Genomic DNA, 19,581 nt, shown 5'->3' on the forward strand with positions numbered 1-19,581 from the left:
TGAATAGCGTAGATCAATTAAGGGGAAGCTGGATAAACACATGAGGGAGAAAGAATAGAAGGGATATGCTGATAGGGTGAGATGAAGTAGAGAGGGAGGAGGCTCGTTTGGAGCATAAACACCGGCATGGACCAGTTGGGCCGAATGGCCTGTTTCTGGGCTGCAGTTTCGATGTACAATTCACTTCACCAGGATCTTGGGGGTGGGGGTGGTACAGGATCAGCCTGAGCTCCTATCCTGAGCCCAGTCCCAGATCCAGAAAGTGCACTTATCTGCATGTTGAGCATAGACACGATCGAGCTCGGTTTGATGCTCTCACAGTTGAACAGCTTGCCGATACTCACTGTGTATGGTCACAGTGAAGGATGGAGACTTGGGCGCAGTAACGGAACATAAGAACATAAGAAATAGGAGCAGGAGTAGTCCATACGGCCCCTCGAGCCTGCTCCACCATTCAATCAGATCATGGCTGATCTTCAACCTCAACTCCACTTTCCCGCCCGATCCCCATATTCCTTGATTCCCCTAGAGTCCAAAAATCTATCGATCTCAGCCTTGAATATATTCAACGACTCAGCATCCACAGCCCTCTGGGGTAGAGAATTCCAAAGATTCACAACACTCTGAGTGAAGAAATTCCTTCCCATCTCAGTCCTAATTGGCCGACCCCGTATCTTGAGACTATGACCCCTAGTTCTAGACTCTCCAGCCAGGGGAAACAGCCTCTCAGCATCTACCCCGTCAAGCCCCCCTCAGAATCTTATATGTTTCAGTGAGATCACCTCTCATTCTTCTAAACTCCAGAGAGTATAGGCCCATTCTACTCAACCTCTCCTCATAGGACAACCCTCTCAGCCCAGGAATTAATCTAGAGAACCTTCATTGCACCGCCTCAAAGGCAAGTATATCCTTCCTTAGATAAAGAGGATGGACTTTGCTTATGTTCTCTGTCTCCAGAGACTGGGGGAGGAGAAATCAGAGAATGAATAAACCTGAAGGGAGGTATCTTTCGTAGACTGGTCCAGTGTTACCCACTGGTTCTCTCCAGAGGCTCACTGAGTGTTGGAGGGCGCGGATCATGGAGAACTCTCCGCAGCGTTGGGACCTCAGGCCACAGAGCGATGGGCCCGGCTCTGTGCTCATGGTTCCCCAGCCGAGAATTTAACATTGGAAACATAGGAACAGGAGGAGGCCATTCAGCCCCTCGAGCCTGTTCTGCCATTCTATTACATCGTGGCTGATCTGTATCTCAACCTCCATTTACCCGCCTTTGCTCCATATCCCTCGATACCTTCACCCAACAAAAATCTATCGATCTCAGTCTTGAAAGCTTCAATTGACCACAACCTTTCTAGGGGAGAGGGATCCAGATTTCCACCACCCCTTGTGTGGAATAAGTGTTTCCTGATTTCACTCCTGAACGGCCTGGCTCTAATTTTAACATTATATTCCCCTTGTTCTGGATTCCCCCACCAGCGGAATCGACCCGATTGAATCCCTTCGTCATTTTAAAGACCTCGATTCACATCTGCAAAATTGATCAGCAACGCACTCCAAGTCCCTGAACCAAACCTCGCCTGTGTTGGCTTTGGACTTAGTAAAAGGGGGAGCATCAATGGGACTGAAACCAGCCTGGCATGGCACAGCCTGGCATGGCACAGCCTGGCATGGCACAGACTGGCTGCTGAGTCGCTGTTTTTCTACTGCGCCATGGGGTGGGGAGAGAGAGGCCTTACCTTCCGCAGTCAGTGAAATGTCGCCAGTCAGGACGTCGATCTGGAACATGTTCTCGGAGGGCTGTGCCGGAATCTGCGAGAGGATTGCGTAGCGCAGGTCAGCACTGGGAAGTGAGGGGTCGTCCAGGTCGGTGGCCATTGTGGACAAGATTCTGTATCCTACGACAGAAAATAGAATTACATGGAACGTACAGCACAGAAACAGGCCATTCGGCCCAACAGGTCTATCCCGGTGTTTATGCTCCTCACGAGCCTCCTCCCTCCCTGCTTCATCTCACCCTATCAGCATATCCTTCTATTCCTTTCTCCCTCATGTGTTTATCGAGCTTCCCCTTAAATCCATCCATGCTATTCACCTCAACTACTCCTTGTGGGAGCGAGTTCCACATTCTCACCACTCTCTGGGTAAAAAGTTTCTCCTGAATTCCCTATTGCATTTATTAGTGACTCTCTTATATTTATGAAAATAAACAAACAAGGAGTTCAGAGGGCAAATGTGGTTATCTCTGCAAACCAAACGGATTTGATTGTTCGCTGTGTTTTAAAAGAAAATATCTTTCTGCATATTTCTCCCCTCCTATCCCCTTGCTGGGATATATTTTCAGGGGTCACTTAGTGACCCCGATGCTCATTCACCCGTGTGAGCTTAGACAGTGAGTGGTGGTTAGCTATTCAGCTATAAGAGCATCGCACCCCATTCTCAACCAACATCCACACACCTGAATGTCTCGGAGGGGGAGGCACCAGATAACAGTCAGGAGCGGGAACCCTGGGCGGTTTCTCTCCTTCTAACCCAGAGCCACTGAGGACTATTGCAGCCTCTCTCACCTCAAACGACTGCCCTGGCAAAGGCCGGTTATCTAACCGTAGCCCAGGTATCTGAACATGTGATCTCCCTCTCCGGCGTGGTTCAGTACCACACCAGACGGTGCATGTGCCAAATTGAACCACTGCCAGAGTTGTGATTGTGAACTGTGAAATGTGAAATCCACCCTGCTAATGAGCAGTGACTAACAGTTAAATGGTCCCCTTCTTAAACACATAATAACATGTAATTCACGCTGTGTGATATTAGTAATGAATATGTTAATAAGTTTGTATGAAGTTCCTTTACTATTTCAGCAAGTGCATCTATAATATCAGGCGTACCTAAAAATGAGGTGCCAACCTGGTGAAGCTACAACACAGGACGACATGCATGCTAAACAGCGGATGCAACATGCTATAGACAGAGCTAAGCGATTCCACAACCAACGGATCAGATCAAAGCTCTGCAGTCCTGCCACATCCAGTCGTGAATGGTGGTGGACAATTAAACAACTAACAGGAGGAGGAGGCTCTGTAAACATCCCCATCCTCAATGATGGCGGAGTCCAGCACGTGAGTGCAAAAGACAAGGCTGAAGCATTTGCAACCATCTTTAGCCAGAAGTGCCGAGTGGATGATCCATCTCAGCCTCCTCTCGATATCCCCACCATCACAGAAGCCAATCTTCAGCCAATTCGATTCACTCCACGTGATATCAAGGAACGGCTGAGTGCACTGGATACAGCAAAGGCTATGGGCCCCCACAACATCCCGGCTGTAGTGCTGAAGACTTGTGCTCCAGAACTAGCAGCGCCTCTAGCCAAACTGTTCCAGTACAGCTACAACACTGGCATCTACCAGACAATGTGGAAAATTGCCCAGGTATGTCCTGTCCACAAAAAGCAGGACAAATCCAATCCGGCCAATTAACGCCCCATCAGTCTACTCTCAATCATCAGCAAAGTGATGGAAGGTGTCATTGACAGCACTATCAAGCAGCACTTACTCACCAATAACCTGCTCAACAATGCTCAATTTGGGTTCCACCAGGACCACTCGGCTCCAGAGCTCATTACAGCCTTGGTCCAAACATGGACAAAAGAGCTGAATTCCCGAGGTAAGGTGAGAGTGACTGCCCTTGACATCAAGGCAGCATTTGACCGATGTGGCACCAAGGAGCCCTAGTAAAATTGAAGTCAATGGGAATCAGGGGGAAAACTCTCCAGTGGCTGGAGTCATACCTAGCACAAAGGAAGATGGTAGTGGTTGTTGGACGCCAATCATCTCAGCCCCAGGACATTGCTGCAGGAGTTCCTCAGGGCAGTGTCCTAGGCCCAACCATCTTCAGCTGCTTCATCAATGACCTTCCCTCCATCATAAGGTCAGAAATGGGGATGTTCGCTGATGATTGCACAGTGTTCAGTTCCATTCGCAACCCCTCAAATAATGAAGCAGTCCGTTTCTGCATGCAGCAAGACCTGGACAACTTGGGCTGTAAAGTGGCAAGTAACATTCGCACCAGACAAGTGCCAGACAATGACCATCTCCAACAAGAGAGAGTCTAACCACCTCCCCATGACATTCAACAGCATTACCATCGCCGAATCCCCCACAATCAACATCCTGGGGGTCACCATTGACCAGAAACTTAACTGGACCAGCCATATAAATACTGTGGCTACGAGAGCAGGTCAGAGGCTGGGTATTCTGTGGCGAGTGACTCACCTCCTGACTCCCCAAAGCCTTTTCACTATCTACAAGGCACAAGTCAGGAGTGTGATGGAATACTCTCCCCTTGCCTGGATGAGTGCAGCTCCAACAACACTCAAGAAGCTCGACACTATCCAGGACAAAGCAGCCCGCTTGATTGGCACCCCATCCACCACCCTAAACATTCACTCCCTTCACCACCGGCGCACTGTGGCTGCAGTGTGTACCATCCACAGGATGCACTGCAGCAACTCGCCAAGGCTTCTTCAACAGCACCTCCCAAACCCGCGACCTCTACCACCTAGAAGGACAAGGGCAGCAGGCACATGGGAACAACACCACCTGCACGTTCCCCTCCAAGTCACACACCATCTCGACTTGGAAATATATCGCTGTTCCTTCATCGTCGCTGGGTCAAAATCCTGGAACTCCCTTCCTAACAGCACTGTGGGAGAACCTTCACCACACGGACTGCAGCGGTTCAAGAAGGCGGCTCATCACCACCTTCTTAAGGGCAATTAGGGATGGGCAATAAATGCCGGCCTCGCCAGCGACGCCCACATCCCATGAATGAATTTAAAAAGAAGCCGTGTCTCAGTGGGCAGCTCTCTCACCTCTGAGTCAGAAGGTCGTGGGTCCAAGTCCCACTCCTAAGACTTGAGCACAAAATCCAGGCTGACACTCCCAGTGTAGTGCTGAGGGAGTGCTGCACTGTCGGAGGTGCCGTCTTTTGGATGAGACATTAAACCGAGGCCCCGTCTGCCCCCTCAGGTGGATGTAAAAGATCCAACGGCCAATATTTCGAAGAAGAGTAGGGGTCTTCTCCCCAATGAACTGGGCCAATATTTATCCCTCAGCCAAAATCACTACAACGGATTATCTGATCATTATCACGTTGCTGTTTGTGGGATCTTGCTGTACACAAATTGGCTGCCTCGTTTCCCTGCATTACAACAGTGACTACCCTTCAAAAGTATTTCATTGGCTGTGAAGCACTTTGGGACGTCCTGAGGTCATGAAAGGCGCTGTAGAAATGCAAGTTCTTGCGTTAACATTTGGAGAAATGAGCTGGTGAAGCTGCTACAGGCATTCAGTTCTTTAAAGGGTTAAACTATCCGTGTCTTTACACAAATATGAAACGCTCTTGGCCAGGAATAGATGAGAGTGCTGTCATGCAGTTGTAAATCACCCATAGATATCGAGCAGTTAAAACGAGCAGAGATAAAGTGAGCTTAAAATGGAACCGACCGGCTCACTAACAGTTGACCATCCATCGCTTCACTCTGTGAGGACCTCGGTTGGCGAGGGCAGAGACTGCAGATCACACGCTGCTCTCAGTCCTATCTCTCGATCATCTGAATCGGCGGGTTAATGAGTTAACCGATTTCCACCCTGTTCTCCCCACACTTTCCTCCTCACTTGACGCCCACGATTATAGAAAGAAGGACTTGAATTAATTGGCATCTTTCACAAACTCAGGACGTCCCAAAGTGCTTTACAGCCAATGAAGTACTTTTTTCGAAGCGTGGTCACTGTTGTAATGTAGAAAACACGGCAGCCAATTTGCGCACGGCAAGATCCCACAGACAGCAATGTGATAATGACCGGATAATCTGTTTTAGTGATGTTGGTTGAGGGATAAATATTGGCCCCCGGAAACCGGGGAGAACTCCCCTGCTCTTCTTTGAAATAGTGCCATGGGATCCTTTACGTCCACCTGAGGGGGAAGACGGGGACCTCGGTTTAATATCTCATGTGAAAGACGGCACCTCCGACAATGCAGCACTCCCTCAGTGCTGGCACTGGGAGGGTCAGCCTGGATTATGGGGCTCAAGCCTCTGGAGCGGGGCTTGAACCCATGACCTTCTGACTCAGAGGAGAGAGTCCGATACCCACTGAGCTTCCACTCGGGAACCGGCGATGACACGGGCGGAAAAGAGTAAACATCCCCCCGGGACCTCAGCCCCCCTCCCCTCTCGTCCAGGGTAGTTTACACTGCGGTGGGTGGGGGAGGGGCGGGCCGTGGTGCTCCCGGCAGGGGGCAGGGGTAGGGCAACCCCCGGTCAGGACGATCGGCCTCACCAGCCCGTTTTCCTGCCACCTCCGCCCGCAATCGTGCCCCGAGTTCAGATGGGATCGTGATGGAAATTTCCCTCCTGCCCCCAGTAGCTCTAAACATCCACAGGTCCGCTATCCCGACACTTACATCGTTGACCCTAGCGGACTTTTGGGGTTGGTAGGGGGGGGCGGAGGTTCCGAAACTTGCCTGAAAATGGCGGGCGCCCTTGAAGTTAGCGTCTCATCTGAGGCCCTCCCGAAACAGGCCGGATTGTCCAGTGTAAATACCTGGATCGGCACCAGCTGCCACTAATTCCCTTTATTTGCCGGCTGGTTGTGTAAGTTGAACGGTTGGTTGGCTGGTTTGGCTCGTTGTTTGGCTGGCTCTTTCGGTCAGTCCTGTTTGAAACAGCTGAGCTATTCGGTCGGGATAGTCAGCTGGTTGTTTCGATTAGTTCCACGACTGGCTAATTTGATGGGCTGTCCTGTTACTGGTTGAGCAATTTGGAGAGTTTGGCTGGTTGGGGTAACTGGTTGGGTTTGTTTGCTGGTTGGTTGGTTGAGTTGAAGGGTTGCTTGTTTGTTCAATTGAACAGTTGATTAGCTAGATTGGTGGAATAGCTGGTTTGCTTTGCTCAGTTAGTTTGGCTGATGGTTGGACTAATTGAGCGATTGGCTGGTTGGTATTTTGCTGGAAACGCTCAGCAAGTCAGTCACCATCAGATGAAGAAACATGTCAGAAAGATCAACATGTTTCCTTTCTGTACAGACGCTGCCTGACTTGCTGAGTGCTTCAAGCATTTTCTGTTCTTGATTTCCAGCACCTGCAGTACTTTACTTTTTCTGGTATTGTTACCTGATTTTGATCCCTGGTGGACACTTGCTAAAAATCTCTCCTGCTCAAACAGTGGAGCATTATCATTCTTATCGTTGACAATGATCGCAATAGAAATGGGATCGTCAAGTTGCCTTCCCTCAGCGTCTGTGACATTCACCTAGGACAAAAGAAAAAGAAAATCAGAAAGAAAAAAGAAAGGACTTGCATTTATATCGCACCTTTCATAACCTCAGGTTGCCCCCAAACCGCTTTACAGCAAATGAAATGTTTTTGAGGTGTAGTCACTGTTGTTAAGTAGGAAATGCCGCAGCCAATTTACGCACAGCAAGGTCCCACAAACAGCGAGATAATGACCAGATTATCCATTTCAGGCGTTGGTTGAGGGGTAAATATTGGCCAGGAAACCGGGGAGAACTCCCCTGCTCTTTTTTGAAATAGTGCCTTGCGATGTTTTCCATCCACCTGAGAGAGCAAACTGGGCCTCAGTTTAACCTCTCATCTGAAAGACGGCACCTCCGACAGTGCAGCACTCCCTCAGCACTGCACTGGGAGTGTCAGCCTGGATTTTATGCTTAAATCTCTGGAGTGGGACTTGACCCAACAACCTCCTGACTAAGACGCGGGAGTGCTACCCACTGAGCCAAGGCTGACATATTGTTGCCTTGCAAAGGGATGTCATGACCGACTATTGCACATGGTCCAATTCCTGGGCTGCTTAGTCTCTGCAGATGTCATGTTCTGGGAAGCAACTCATCAGAGATGAATGCTGAAGGTTAGATAGATATTTTCTGAGATTGCACTTGATTGACTTTTGGAGTCAGGGACAAATATTCCAGAACTTTTCTTAAAGTGATTGAGTAAATTGTGTGTGATCAATGATAGGGCAATTTGTATACTCTCTGTGGAAAGAATACGAGTTGGACAGCTTTGCTCTCCTCTCCAGCCTCCCACCTTCCACTCTCTGTAAACTTGAGCTCATCCAAAACTCTGCTGCCCGTATCCTAACTCGCACCGAGTCCCGTTAACCCATCACCCCCTGTGCTCGCTGACCTACATTGGCTCCCGATCCGGGAACACCTCGATTTAAATTTCTCATCCTTGTTTTCAAATCCCTCCGTGGCCCCTCGCCCCCCCCCTCCCTATCTCTGTAGCCTCCTCCAGCCCCACAACCCTCCGAGATCTCTGCGCTCCTCCAATTCTGGGTTGCCGAGGTTAGTGAAAAACAAAACGTCCCAAAATGGATGCCAATCTGGATGCACCCAGGTATCATAGAATTACACAGAATGTACAGCACAGAAACAGGCCATTCGGCCCAACAGATCTATCCCGGTGTTTATGCTCCAAACGAGCCTCCTCCCTCCCTACTTCATCTCACCCTATCAGCATATCCTTCTATTCCTTTCTCCCTCATGTGTTTATCCAGCTTCCCCTTAAATGTATCTACACTATTCACCTCAACTACTCCTTGTGGGAGTGAGTTCCACATTCTCACCACTCTCTGGGTAAAGAAGTTTCTCCTGAATTCCTTATTGGATTTATTAGTGACTCTCTTATATTTATAGCCCCTAGTTTTGGTTTCTCTCATAAATGGAAACACCTTCTCTACGTCTATCCTATAAAATCCCTTCATAATTTTAAAGGCCTCTATCAGGTCACCCCTCAGTCTTCTCTTTTCTAGAGAAAAGAGCCCCAGCCTGTTCAGCCTTTCCTGATAGTTATAACCTCTCCGTTCTGGTATCATCTTTGTAAATCTTTTTTGCACTTTCTCCAGTGTCTCTGTATCTTTTTTATAATATGGAAACCAGAACTGTACACAGTGCTCCAAGTGTGGTCTAACCAAGCTTCTATACAAGTTTAACATAACTTCACTGCTTTTCAATTCTCTCCCTCTAGAAATGAACCCCAGTGCTTGGTTTGCTTCTTGTTATGAAGTATAAGGCAATACCAGGTGGGGATGGTTCGTGTGACACCCTTTCAAATGCCTCTATTGAATGGTGAACGGGTGATGAGAGGTGATAACTTCAGAGAGCAAAGAAAACCAAATAGAAATGAGAGTGGATGGAGATGGAACCTGCCTGTACCTAGACAACTGGGCAGGCCGGGGATCTTTTCTCTAGAAAAGAGATGACTGAGGGGTGACCTGATAGAGGTCTTTAAAATTATGAAGGGGTTTGATAGGGTAGATGTAGAGAAAATGTTTCCACTTGTGGGGGAGACCAGAACTAGGAGTCATCAATATAAGATAGTCACTAATAAATCCAATAGGGAATTCAGGAGAAACTTCTTTACCCAGAGAGTGGTTAGAATGAGGAACTCGCTCCCACAAGGAGTAGTTGAGGCGAATAGTGTAGATACATTTAAGGGGAAGCTCGGTAAACACATGAGGGAGAAAGGAATAGAAGGATATGCTGATAGGGTGAGATGAAGTCGGGAGGGAGGAGGCTCGTGTGGAGCATAGACCGGATGGGCCGAATGGCTGGTTTCTGAGCTGTAAATTCTATGTAACAAGACGTTCTTTTATTTTTTTTCGTTCTCTTCCCTGATGTGACCAGAGTGGGAGATGCAGGTGGATGTAACTATGTAACTGTCTAGTGCAGAGCTTTGCTCCTCTGCCGTGGAACGAGAGCCTCTCCTTTACAGATACATACCTCCAGCTCGTACGTAGCTTGCTCTTCTCGGTCGAAGGACATGAGAGTGAAGAGCAGGGCTCGCCCTTCAATCCCAAAGGTCCCGTTGTAATCATCGACAAGATGGAGTTTGAATTCGCCAGTAACACCTGTGTCAATCTGAAATTAGAAATGTTTTCTTTAAACAGATGGTGGTTTTTTTTTCCTCTTCCCTCCCTCATGACCCCCACCCGCCCACCCCACCATGACACTGAGGCCAAATACAAGGTCCCCCCTGCTGCCATCCTACCGGAGATTATTGATCTCAGTACCCACTGTCAATGGAAACTGGCTCAGGACCACACTGAGCAAAGCCGACAACAACCACTCTTTTAAAAAAAAGGGGCTTCTCACCCTCGTCAGGAACCAGGGAAATTCACCATCGTAATTCTCTGGCACGGTCACTTGTCTAGCAGCGAGCAGGATGCTGAGTGTGGACAACACAACAATGACCTGATAAGAAGCAAACGTTTTAGTGACTATTTCTTAACCCTTATAAACAGAGGTATAGAGTACAAAAGCAACAAAGTTATGGTAAACCTTTAATAAAATCACTGGTTTGGCCCCAGCTGGAGTATTGTGTCCAATTCTGGGCACCGCACTTTAGGAAGGATGTCAAGGCCTTAGAGAGGGTGCAGAGGAGATTTACTAGAATGGTACCAGGGATGAGGGACTTCAGTTATGTGGAGAGACTGGAGAAGCTGGGGTTGTTCTCCTTTGAACAGAGAAGGTGAAGGGGAGATTTAATAGAGGTGTTCAAAATCATGAGGGGTTTTGATAGAGTAAATAAGGAGAAACTGTTTCCAGTGGCAGGAGGGTCGGTAACCAGAGGACACGGATTTAAGATAATTAGAAAAAGAACCAGGGGGGAGATGAGGAGAATTTTTTTTACGCAGCGAGTTGTTATGATCTGGAATACACCGCCTGAAAGGGCGGTGGAAGCAGATTCAATAATAACTTTCAAAAGGGAAGTGGATATATATTTGAAAAGGAAAGATTTGAAGGGCTATGTGGAAAAAGCAGGGGGAGTGGGACTAATTTTCAAAAAGCCAGCACAGGCACGATGGGCCGAATGGCCTCCTTCTGTGCTGTATGATTCTATCATGTTCTTGTACATAAAACACAGAAAGTTAACATGCAGTTACAGCAAGCAATTAGGAAGGCAAATGGTACATTGGCCTTTATTGCAAGGGAGTTGGAGTACAAGAGGAAGGAAGTCTTGCTACAATTGTACAGGGCTTTGGTGAGACCTCACCTGGAGCACTGTGCACAGTTTTGGTGTCCTTATCTAAGGAAGGATATACTTGCCTTAGAGGCGGTGCAACAAAGGTTCACTGGATTGATTCCTGGGATGAGAGGGTTGTCCTATGAGGATAGATTGTGTAGAATGGGCCTATACTCCTTGGAGTTTAGAAGAATGAGAGGTGATCTCATTGAAACATATAAGATTCTGAGGGGGCTTGACAAGGTAGATGCTGAGAGGCTGTTTCCCCTGGCTGGAGAGTCTGGAACTAGGGGACATAGTCTCAGGATAAGGGGTCAGCCATTTTGGACTCACATGAGGAGGAATTTCTTCACTCAGAGGGTTGTGAATCTTTGGAATTCTCTACCCCAGAGGGCTGTGGTTGCTGAGTCGTTGAGTATATTCACGACTGAGATTGATAGATTTTTGGACTCTAGGGGAACCAAGGGATAAGGGGATCAGGCGAGAAAGTGGAGCTGAGGTCGAAGATCAGCCATGATCTTCTTGAATGGAGGATCAGGATCGATGGGCCGTATGGCCTACTCCTGCTCCTATTTCTTATGTTCTTATGATTCTCTGATGACTAGAAGTCCCAGTGAGATCAAAGCAGTCAATATTGGGCGGTCTTAGGTCTTGCAATGGACCGGGGTGTTTTAACCCACCCCCCTTCAGGTTCCTTCATCGTCACTGGGTCAAAATCCTGGAACTCCCTTCCTAACAGCACTGTGGGAGAACCTTCACCACACGGACTGCAGCGGTTCAAGAAGGCGGCTCACCACCACCTTCTCAAGGGCAATTAGGGATGGGCAATAAATGCCGGCCTCACCAGCGACGCCCACATCCCATGAACGAATAAAAGAAAGGAGAAAGCTCTTCCTAGGGGAGTGTGAGACTATGTGGATTAATTGGTTAAACCACTGTCTTTCCCTTGTTCAGGTTAGAATCATGCCCACTATCCCATTTCTTTTCTGGTTGCAAGTCCTAAGTGAAAAGAGTTTGGGATCGTTTCAACTGAGTTCCTTGCAGGTCTGATTCTGCAGCACGAAACCTTGCAACAACAAGAAGTAAATCAGCAAACTCACTGTGAGAGACTACAAGGATGGCTGGAATGAGATTTAAGGAATTTATAATGGTATACTAAGAGGTGCTCTTCAGAGGCTGGTTGAGGCAGACTGATGGGACAGTGTAGAGGGAGCTTTACTCTGTTTCTAACCCGTGCTGTACCTGCCCTGGGAGTGTTTGATGGGACAGTGTAGAGGGAGCTTTACTCTATATCTAACCCGTGCTGTACCTGCCCCGGGAGTGTTTGATGGGACAGTGTAGAGGGAGCTTTACTCTCTATCTAACCTGTGCTGTACCAGCCCTGGGAGTGTTTGATGGGACAGTGTAGAGGGAGCTTTAATCTGTATCTAACCCGTGCTGTACCTGCCCTGGGAGTGTTTGATGGGACAGTGTAGAGGGAGCTTTGCTCTGTATCTAACCTGTGTTGCACTGGACCCCAACCCACCCATTTAATCTCCTTCCACAGCCCATATAAAAGAAAGAATGAACTTGCATTTACACAGTACAGCACGATCTCAGGAAGTCCCAAAGCGCTTTACAACCAATGAAGTACTTTTGAAGTGTAGTCATTGTTGTAATGTAGGAAACGCAGCAGCCAATTTGTGCACAGCAAGATCCCACAAACAGCAATTTGATAATGACCGGATAATTTGTTTTAGATGTTGGTTGAGGGATAAACATTAACCAAGACACCACGGAGAACTCCCCTGCTCTTCTTCGAAATAGCAACATGGGATTTTTAAACATTCACCTGGCAGGGCAGATGTTTAACATCTCATCCAAAAAACAGCACCTCCAACAGTGCAGCACTCCCTCAGTACTGGCACCGGGAGTGTCAGCCTGGTTTATGTGTTCAAGTCTCTGGAGTGAGGATTTGAACTCATGACCTTCTATAAATTAGGCGAGAGAGGGTGCTACCCCCGGAGACACGGCTGACACTAAAAGCTCCTGTTTCTTCAGTCAGTCAGGTTGAGTTTTGGGAAATGAGTGTTTCTGCACTTGGAATTCACTGAACCAGTTCCCTTAATGAGAGGAAATAGTTTTGTAACATGCTTCACTCATCAAACCTGCAAGCTGAAGGAAGGTGCTCGCCAACCAGGAAATGCACTGCAAACAAAAGCAGCTCCGAGTTCAGCAAATTCCTCTCCGGCTTCGGTCAAAAGTATCAACACCTGAAATACCAGCCCCATCCCGTCTTTATCTGGGAGAGAAATTACATTGGGATATGATAGCTCCTGTGCTATTGGATCTGGGGGTATTGAAGGAGTTTAATAGGGGGGGGGGGAAGGTAGAGTCCATGATAGGGGAGAGTGTAGATGGGCCGTGGGAGGAGATTAAATGGGGGGGTAGAGTCCATGATAGGGGAGAGTGTAGATGGGCCGTGGGAGGAGATTAAATGGGGGGTTGGAGTCCATGATAGGGTAAGTTGGATATGGTTTGTAAAAGGAGTTGGGTCAATGTATACATATATAAATTAATGAAATTAAATAGTTAATAGCAATTCTCAACTACAGGATGTGCTTCTCAAACGAAGATCCTGACATCACCAAAGTCCTACGGCACAACTATGGCCGACCACCTGATTTGAGAAGATGGAGTCAGGCAGCATATGTTTGAAGAAATTAAAGTTCATTTTGTTAAACCGAGGCCCCTGTCTGCCCTCTCAGGTGGATGTAAAAGATCCCACGTCAATATTCGAAGAAGAGCAGGGGAGTTCTCCCCAGTGTCCTGGGCCAATATTTATTCCTCAACCAACATCACTAAAACAGATTATCTGGTTATTTATCTCATTGCTGTTTGTGGGATCTTGCTGTGCACAAATTGGCTGCCGCATTTCCTACATTACAACAATGACCACACTTCAAAGTTACTTCATTGGCAGCGAAGCGCTTTGGGACATCCTTAGGTCGTGAAAGGCGCTATATAAATGCAAGTCTTTCTTTCTTTCTATCCCTACACACACCCTTTTCGGCAGTGGTTACTGGATGGTAATCAACAACAACAACTTGCATTTATATAGCGCCTTTAACAAAGTAAAACATCCCAAGTTGCTTCACAGGAGCGATTATCAGACAAAATTTGGCACCGAGTCACATAAACAGGGAACCCCAGCTGATTTCTCTCCTCCCGAGGTCAGGGATTTTGGAGCCAGTTGTATTACCCCAACCACTGTCCCAGCTAAAAATGGGGAACTCAGCACAGACCCTATCTCCAAAACTCATATCCCAGAGACAGATCTTTGGGTCAGAACTGGAACATTAAGCAGAGCTAATATAGATTGGTAGGGGTAGAGAGAACAACAGATTCATAGAATTCATAGATTCATAGAAATGTATGGCACAGAAGGAGGCCATTTGGCCCATCGTGTCTGTGCTGGCCGAAAAAGACCTATCCAGCCAAATCCCACTTTCCAGCTCTTGGTCCGTAGCCCTGTAGGTTGCAGCACTTCAAGTGCACATCCAAGTACTTTTTAAATGTGATGAGGGTTTCTGCCTCGACCACCCTTTCGGGCAGTGAGTTCCAGACCCCCACCATCCTCTGGGTGAAAAAAAATTATCTTCAACTTCCCTCTAATCCTTCTACCAATTACTTTAAATCTGTGCCTCTTGGTTATGACCTCTCTGATAAGGGAAATAGGTCCTCCCTATCCACTCTATCCAGGCCCCTCATAATTTTATACACCTCAATTAAATCTCAAATCCAGCCTATCCAATCTTTACTCATAGCTAAAATTCTCCAACCCTGGCAACATCCTTGTAAATCTCCTCTGTACCCTCTCTAGTGCAATCACATCTTTCCTGTAATGTGGTGACCAGAACTGTATGCAGTACTCAAGCTGTGGCCAAATGAATGTTTTATACAGTTCTAGCATGACCTCCCTGCTTTTATATTCTATGCCTTGGCTAATAAAGGAAAGTATCCCATATGCCTTCTGAACCACCTTATCTACCTGTCCTGCTACCTTCAGGGATCTGTGGACATGCACTCCAAGGTCCCTCACTTCCTCTACACCTCTCAGTATCCTCCCATTTATTGTGTATTCCCTTGCCTTGTTTGCCCTCCCCAAATGCATTACCTCACATTTCTCCAGATTGAATTCCATTTGCCAATTTTCTGCCCACCTGACCAGTCCATTGATATCTTCCTGCAGTCTACAGCTTTCAATATCAACCACACGGCCATTTTTTGTATCATCTGCAAACTTCTTAATCATGCCCCCTACATTTAAGTCCAAATCATTAATATATACCACAAAAAGCAAAGGACCTAGTACTGAGCCCTGCAGAACCCCACTGGAAATAAATTTCCAGTCACAAAAACTCCCGTCGACCATTACCCTTTGCTTCCTGCCACTGAGCCAATTTTGGATCCAATTTGTCACTTTCCCTTGGACCCCATGGGCTTTTACTTTTCTGACCAGTCTGCCATGTGGGGCCTTGTCAAAAGGCTTCCTAAAATCCATGTAGATTACATCAAATGGGCCACCCTCATCGAGCCTCCTTGCTAGCGCCTCAAAAAATTCAATCAAGTTAGTCAGACTCGACCTTCCCTTAACAAATCCATGCTATCCATTGAGGATAGAAAAAAAGAGAAGATAGACAGAGGAAGACAAGTCTTATTGGCCCTGTGGTTTTTTTGCTTTTTTTTTGCCTCTCCCCAGGAGATTACATGCCTGCGGGGAGGGAGGGAGCGTCTCGTCGCGATGTTCCGGGCATCATGGTGTGTGGGGCAGGCTGGATGGACCAGTTGGTCTTTCCCTGCCCGTCAATTTGATATGATCAAGTGTAAACAAAGGAAAGAAAGTAACAGAAACAGAGAGATAAAGAATATGAAAGAAAATGACAAATGAAGAGAGAAAACGAGAGTGAGAAGGAATAGAGAACAACAGCAAGAAAGGGAAAGAAAGAGAATGAGAGACTAAAAGAGAGTGAGAAGAAGAAGAAGAAAAAGTGACAAAGTAAAGGTGAGGAAAAATAAAGTGAAGAATTAGAGTGAAACGGTTGAGTGAGAGAGAAAAAAGAATGAAAAAGAAAAGTAGACAAAAGAGAGCGGAAGAGAAAATGAGAGTGAGAAATAAGCAGAATTAGTAAAAAAAAATTGAGAGATGAGAGGAGAGAAAAAGAGAGTGAGCAAGGAAAATCAGAGGAAAAGGAGGTGAGAGAAAAAAAAGTGAAAGAGAAAAAATTGAGAAAAAGAATTAGGGAGATAAAAATTAAAGAAAAGAAGTGAAAAGAAGAGTGAGAAAGAAAAGTGAGACAGAAATAGAGAGCGAGAAAAAGAATTAAAGCAAAGTGAGACAGAGCGGATGAAAGCAATTTTATTCTCCAAATATCCTTCAAAAACTATTCTCTATCCCAAACGTTGCCCAGTTTTGAGACGGGTTGCGGAGATGTGGGTGCTGCAATTACCCACCTGGCTGAATTCTTTGATGTGCAGAAATCCCGTGGGAATCATTGCTGCGGAGTCTGCAGATCAGAAGTACATCAGCTGTTAGTGAAGCCCCCCCAGAAACGGAGCAAAAGCCCCCAGAAAATCCATGGTTAAAAGCCAATTCAATGAGTGCCAGCACTCAGAGTCTGGGACCTCACAGACAGGGTGACCTTTCCACTCCTGCAGCTACCATTATTCACGTGCTTCCTCATTTAAAATCGTCTTTGTAATGACCTTGTTTCAGTGACCTGAACCCAAGGACTTCATTCCCTTTCTCCTTTCTAAAGTCACATACCAGCATTCTTGGCTGATCTCTCTCTCTCTCTCTCTCTCTCTCTTTGTCTCTGTTTCTCTCTGTCCATCGCTCTGTATCTGTCTCTCACTTTCTCCCTGACTGTCTTTCCCTCTGTTTTTCTCTCTCCTCCCAGTTGTTCTCTCTCTGTCTCTTTCTTGCTCTCTCTCTTTCTCCTTCTGTCTTTCTCCCTCTGTCTCTCTCTTCCTCCCTCTCTCCTTTCTCTCTCTGTGTCTCTCCCTGTCTTTCGCTCGCTCTCTCCTCTCTCTCTGTCGCTCTCTCCCTCTCTAGCTCTCCCTCTGTCGCTCTCTCTTGTTCTCTCACCTCTCTCTTGTTCTCTCCTCTCTCCCTCTACGACTCTCTTGCTGTCTCTCTCTCTCTCTCTCCCAGCTGCTCTCTCATTTTCTCTGTCTCTCCTTTGCTTGCCTGTCTCCCTCCTTCCCTCCCTGCCTCTCTTTTTCCCCCTCCCCCAATCATTCAGCGTCAGCTCCAACAATGGAAATGACCTGTTTCTTTTCCTTCCCGTTTAATGACATTTTGATTCCAGTTAATGCGGCTTATACAGCAGTAAAATATAGTTTAAAGGCAAATTCAACAGATTCAGGGTGACCTTGAACTCCAGTTTTCTGTTTACAATATAAACCGTAACACATACATAGAAAACCCTCAGTGAGCGAAGTGAGTAATCTCACATATGTCTCATCTAATCTTTAAGCAATAAGGAGTATGTTCATTCCCCCACATCTAACATTTAGGAAAAATATTTTTAATAACTGGTCATTTTTCTAATGCGAACTCTTCAAGGATTGAAGATTCTAAAAACATTCCCCAAATTTCAGCTTGAGGCTGCGTACACATTGCTGAAATTCAGAAAGCCGGATTATTTTGATTTTAATGAAATGCAAGTAAGATTTTTCCTTGTCGATGGGAAGGTGTAAACGTGATTTTCTGATCTCACGGGGAGGATGGATCAACAGGTAGGTTCATCCTCTCTCCCCACGGTCTGTCACAGGCCCGTCAGCTTTTAAAACCTCTCTTCACTTTTAGTTTTCAGGTTAAATGAAAGGTAGAGTCAGATACAAGCCATCGAAAGGAATAGTCCTTACCTGGTCGATCTGCCCCGTGTCTCAGACAGTTCCGAGCCTCAGGGAAACATTCTTATAAACGACTAATAATTCAACGTTAATCATTGACTTTTTGTTTCACACAGACCAATCCTAAACCCTTCACAATCCACAGTCACCTCTTCTACATCCTACTTCTTTTCAGATGGGGAGACAGAGAGAGGGAGGGTAGACAAAACGAGAGGAAGAGATAGAGGGACAGAGGAACAGAGGGATAGAGAGAGTGCAGAAGCATAGAAAGAGAGAGAGAGAGAAAAACAGAAAGACAGACAGAGACGGAAGGAGACAGACAGACAGAGGGAGAGAAACAGAGAGACAGAGTCAGAGATAGAGAGAGGGATACAGACAGAGAGGAAAAAACAGAAAGATAGATAGAGTCAGGGCTGCAAACAATCAGAAAGAAACGGTAGACAGAAACAGACAAACTGACAGAGGCAGATAGACAGAGAGAGACAAATAGAGAGAAACAAAGAGAGACCAAGACAGAGATGGGCAGAGAGTGAGGAGAGGTAGGAGGAGGCAAGAGATGGACAAAATGAGCAGAGGCACGGAGAAATGAGACAGAAGGGCAGAGGGTGAGCAGAGAAAAACAAACAGGCAGAACCACAGAGAAAGAGATAAACAGACAGACAGAGAAGCACAGATAGATGGACAAAGAGAGAGGCACAAATTGGTAGACTGAGACAGAGACAATGAGCAGAGAGAAAGAAAAACAAATGAAAGAATATTAAAGTACAGAAACAGGCCATTTGGCCCATCAAGTCTGTGCCAGTGTTTTTCACTTGCATTTATTTAGCACCTTTCATGACCTCAGGATGTCCCAAAGTGCTTCACAGCCAATGAAGTGTTTTTGAAGTGTAGTCACTGTTGTAATGTAGGAAATGTGGCAGCCAATTTGCGCACAGCAAGATCCCACAAACAGCAATGTGAGAATGACTAGATAATGTGTTTTTAGGTATTGGTTGAGGGATAAATGTTAGCCAGGACACCGGGAAGAACTCCCCTGCTCTTCTTCAAATCGTGCCATGGGATCTTTTACATCCTCCTGAGAGGGAAGAAGGGGCCTCGGTTTAAGGTCTCATCTGAAAGACGGAAGCCTGGAATCTTCTCCTCATCGGCACCAGACTCCAGCACACATGCCAGCCTAGAAAAAGTTCACCACTGGCTTCAACACAGCCGATACAGCTCCCAACAAAGCGGACAACTCAAAAACAGCCCTAAATATAAGCCCAAGATATGTGATAACAAATAGTTACACTGAAAGTGCAGTGGGACACAGGCTTCACTTGCCTTAAACTGCAAGTATGCCCAACATTGCAGCACTTGTGTCTGTCCACACAGAAGAAATCCATTGCTCAGAAACTCAGGAGAGGCTGATATATTCTGCTGTTAATAAAATTACATCCAGCCACTTATACGTCACTATTTCAAAGCTTTTCAGGCCGCCAGATACAGTCAGTAACGCAGGGTGCTGGGGGGGTGGGTTTTAAGTGACAGTATGAGAGAGCTGGATTAACATCAGTAGAGATACAGTCAGTAACACAGGGCGCTGGGGGGAGGGTGGTTACTGAGTGACAGTGTGAGGGAGGGGGATTAACATCAGTACAGAAACAG

At 46.7% G+C, this 19,581-nt stretch overlaps 1 protein-coding gene across 1 annotated transcript in view; it reads right to left on the reverse strand.

Annotated features, from left to right (window-relative positions):
* Positions 1–17,995, reverse strand: part of cdh16 (cadherin 16, KSP-cadherin) — a 54,937-nt gene extending 36,942 nt beyond the window's left edge. Inside the window, exons 1-6 of the mRNA XM_067998182.1 lie at positions 17,950–17,995; positions 16,534–16,586; positions 10,170–10,268; positions 9,798–9,935; positions 7,168–7,306; positions 1,737–1,895 (exon numbers count right to left, since the gene is read on the reverse strand). Coding sequence (XP_067854283.1) covers positions 1,737–1,895; positions 7,168–7,306; positions 9,798–9,935; positions 10,170–10,268; positions 16,534–16,575 — 577 coding nt within the window. The 5' untranslated portion in view covers positions 16,576–16,586; positions 17,950–17,995. The remainder of the gene's footprint in view (positions 1–1,736; positions 1,896–7,167; positions 7,307–9,797; positions 9,936–10,169; positions 10,269–16,533; positions 16,587–17,949) is intronic.
* Positions 17,996–19,581: the final 1,586 nt, after the last annotated feature.

The sequence above is a fragment of the Heptranchias perlo genome, chromosome 16 (assembly GCF_035084215.1).
Source record: "Heptranchias perlo isolate sHepPer1 chromosome 16, sHepPer1.hap1, whole genome shotgun sequence".
NCBI classification, from domain to species: domain Eukaryota; kingdom Metazoa; phylum Chordata; class Chondrichthyes; order Hexanchiformes; family Hexanchidae; genus Heptranchias; species Heptranchias perlo.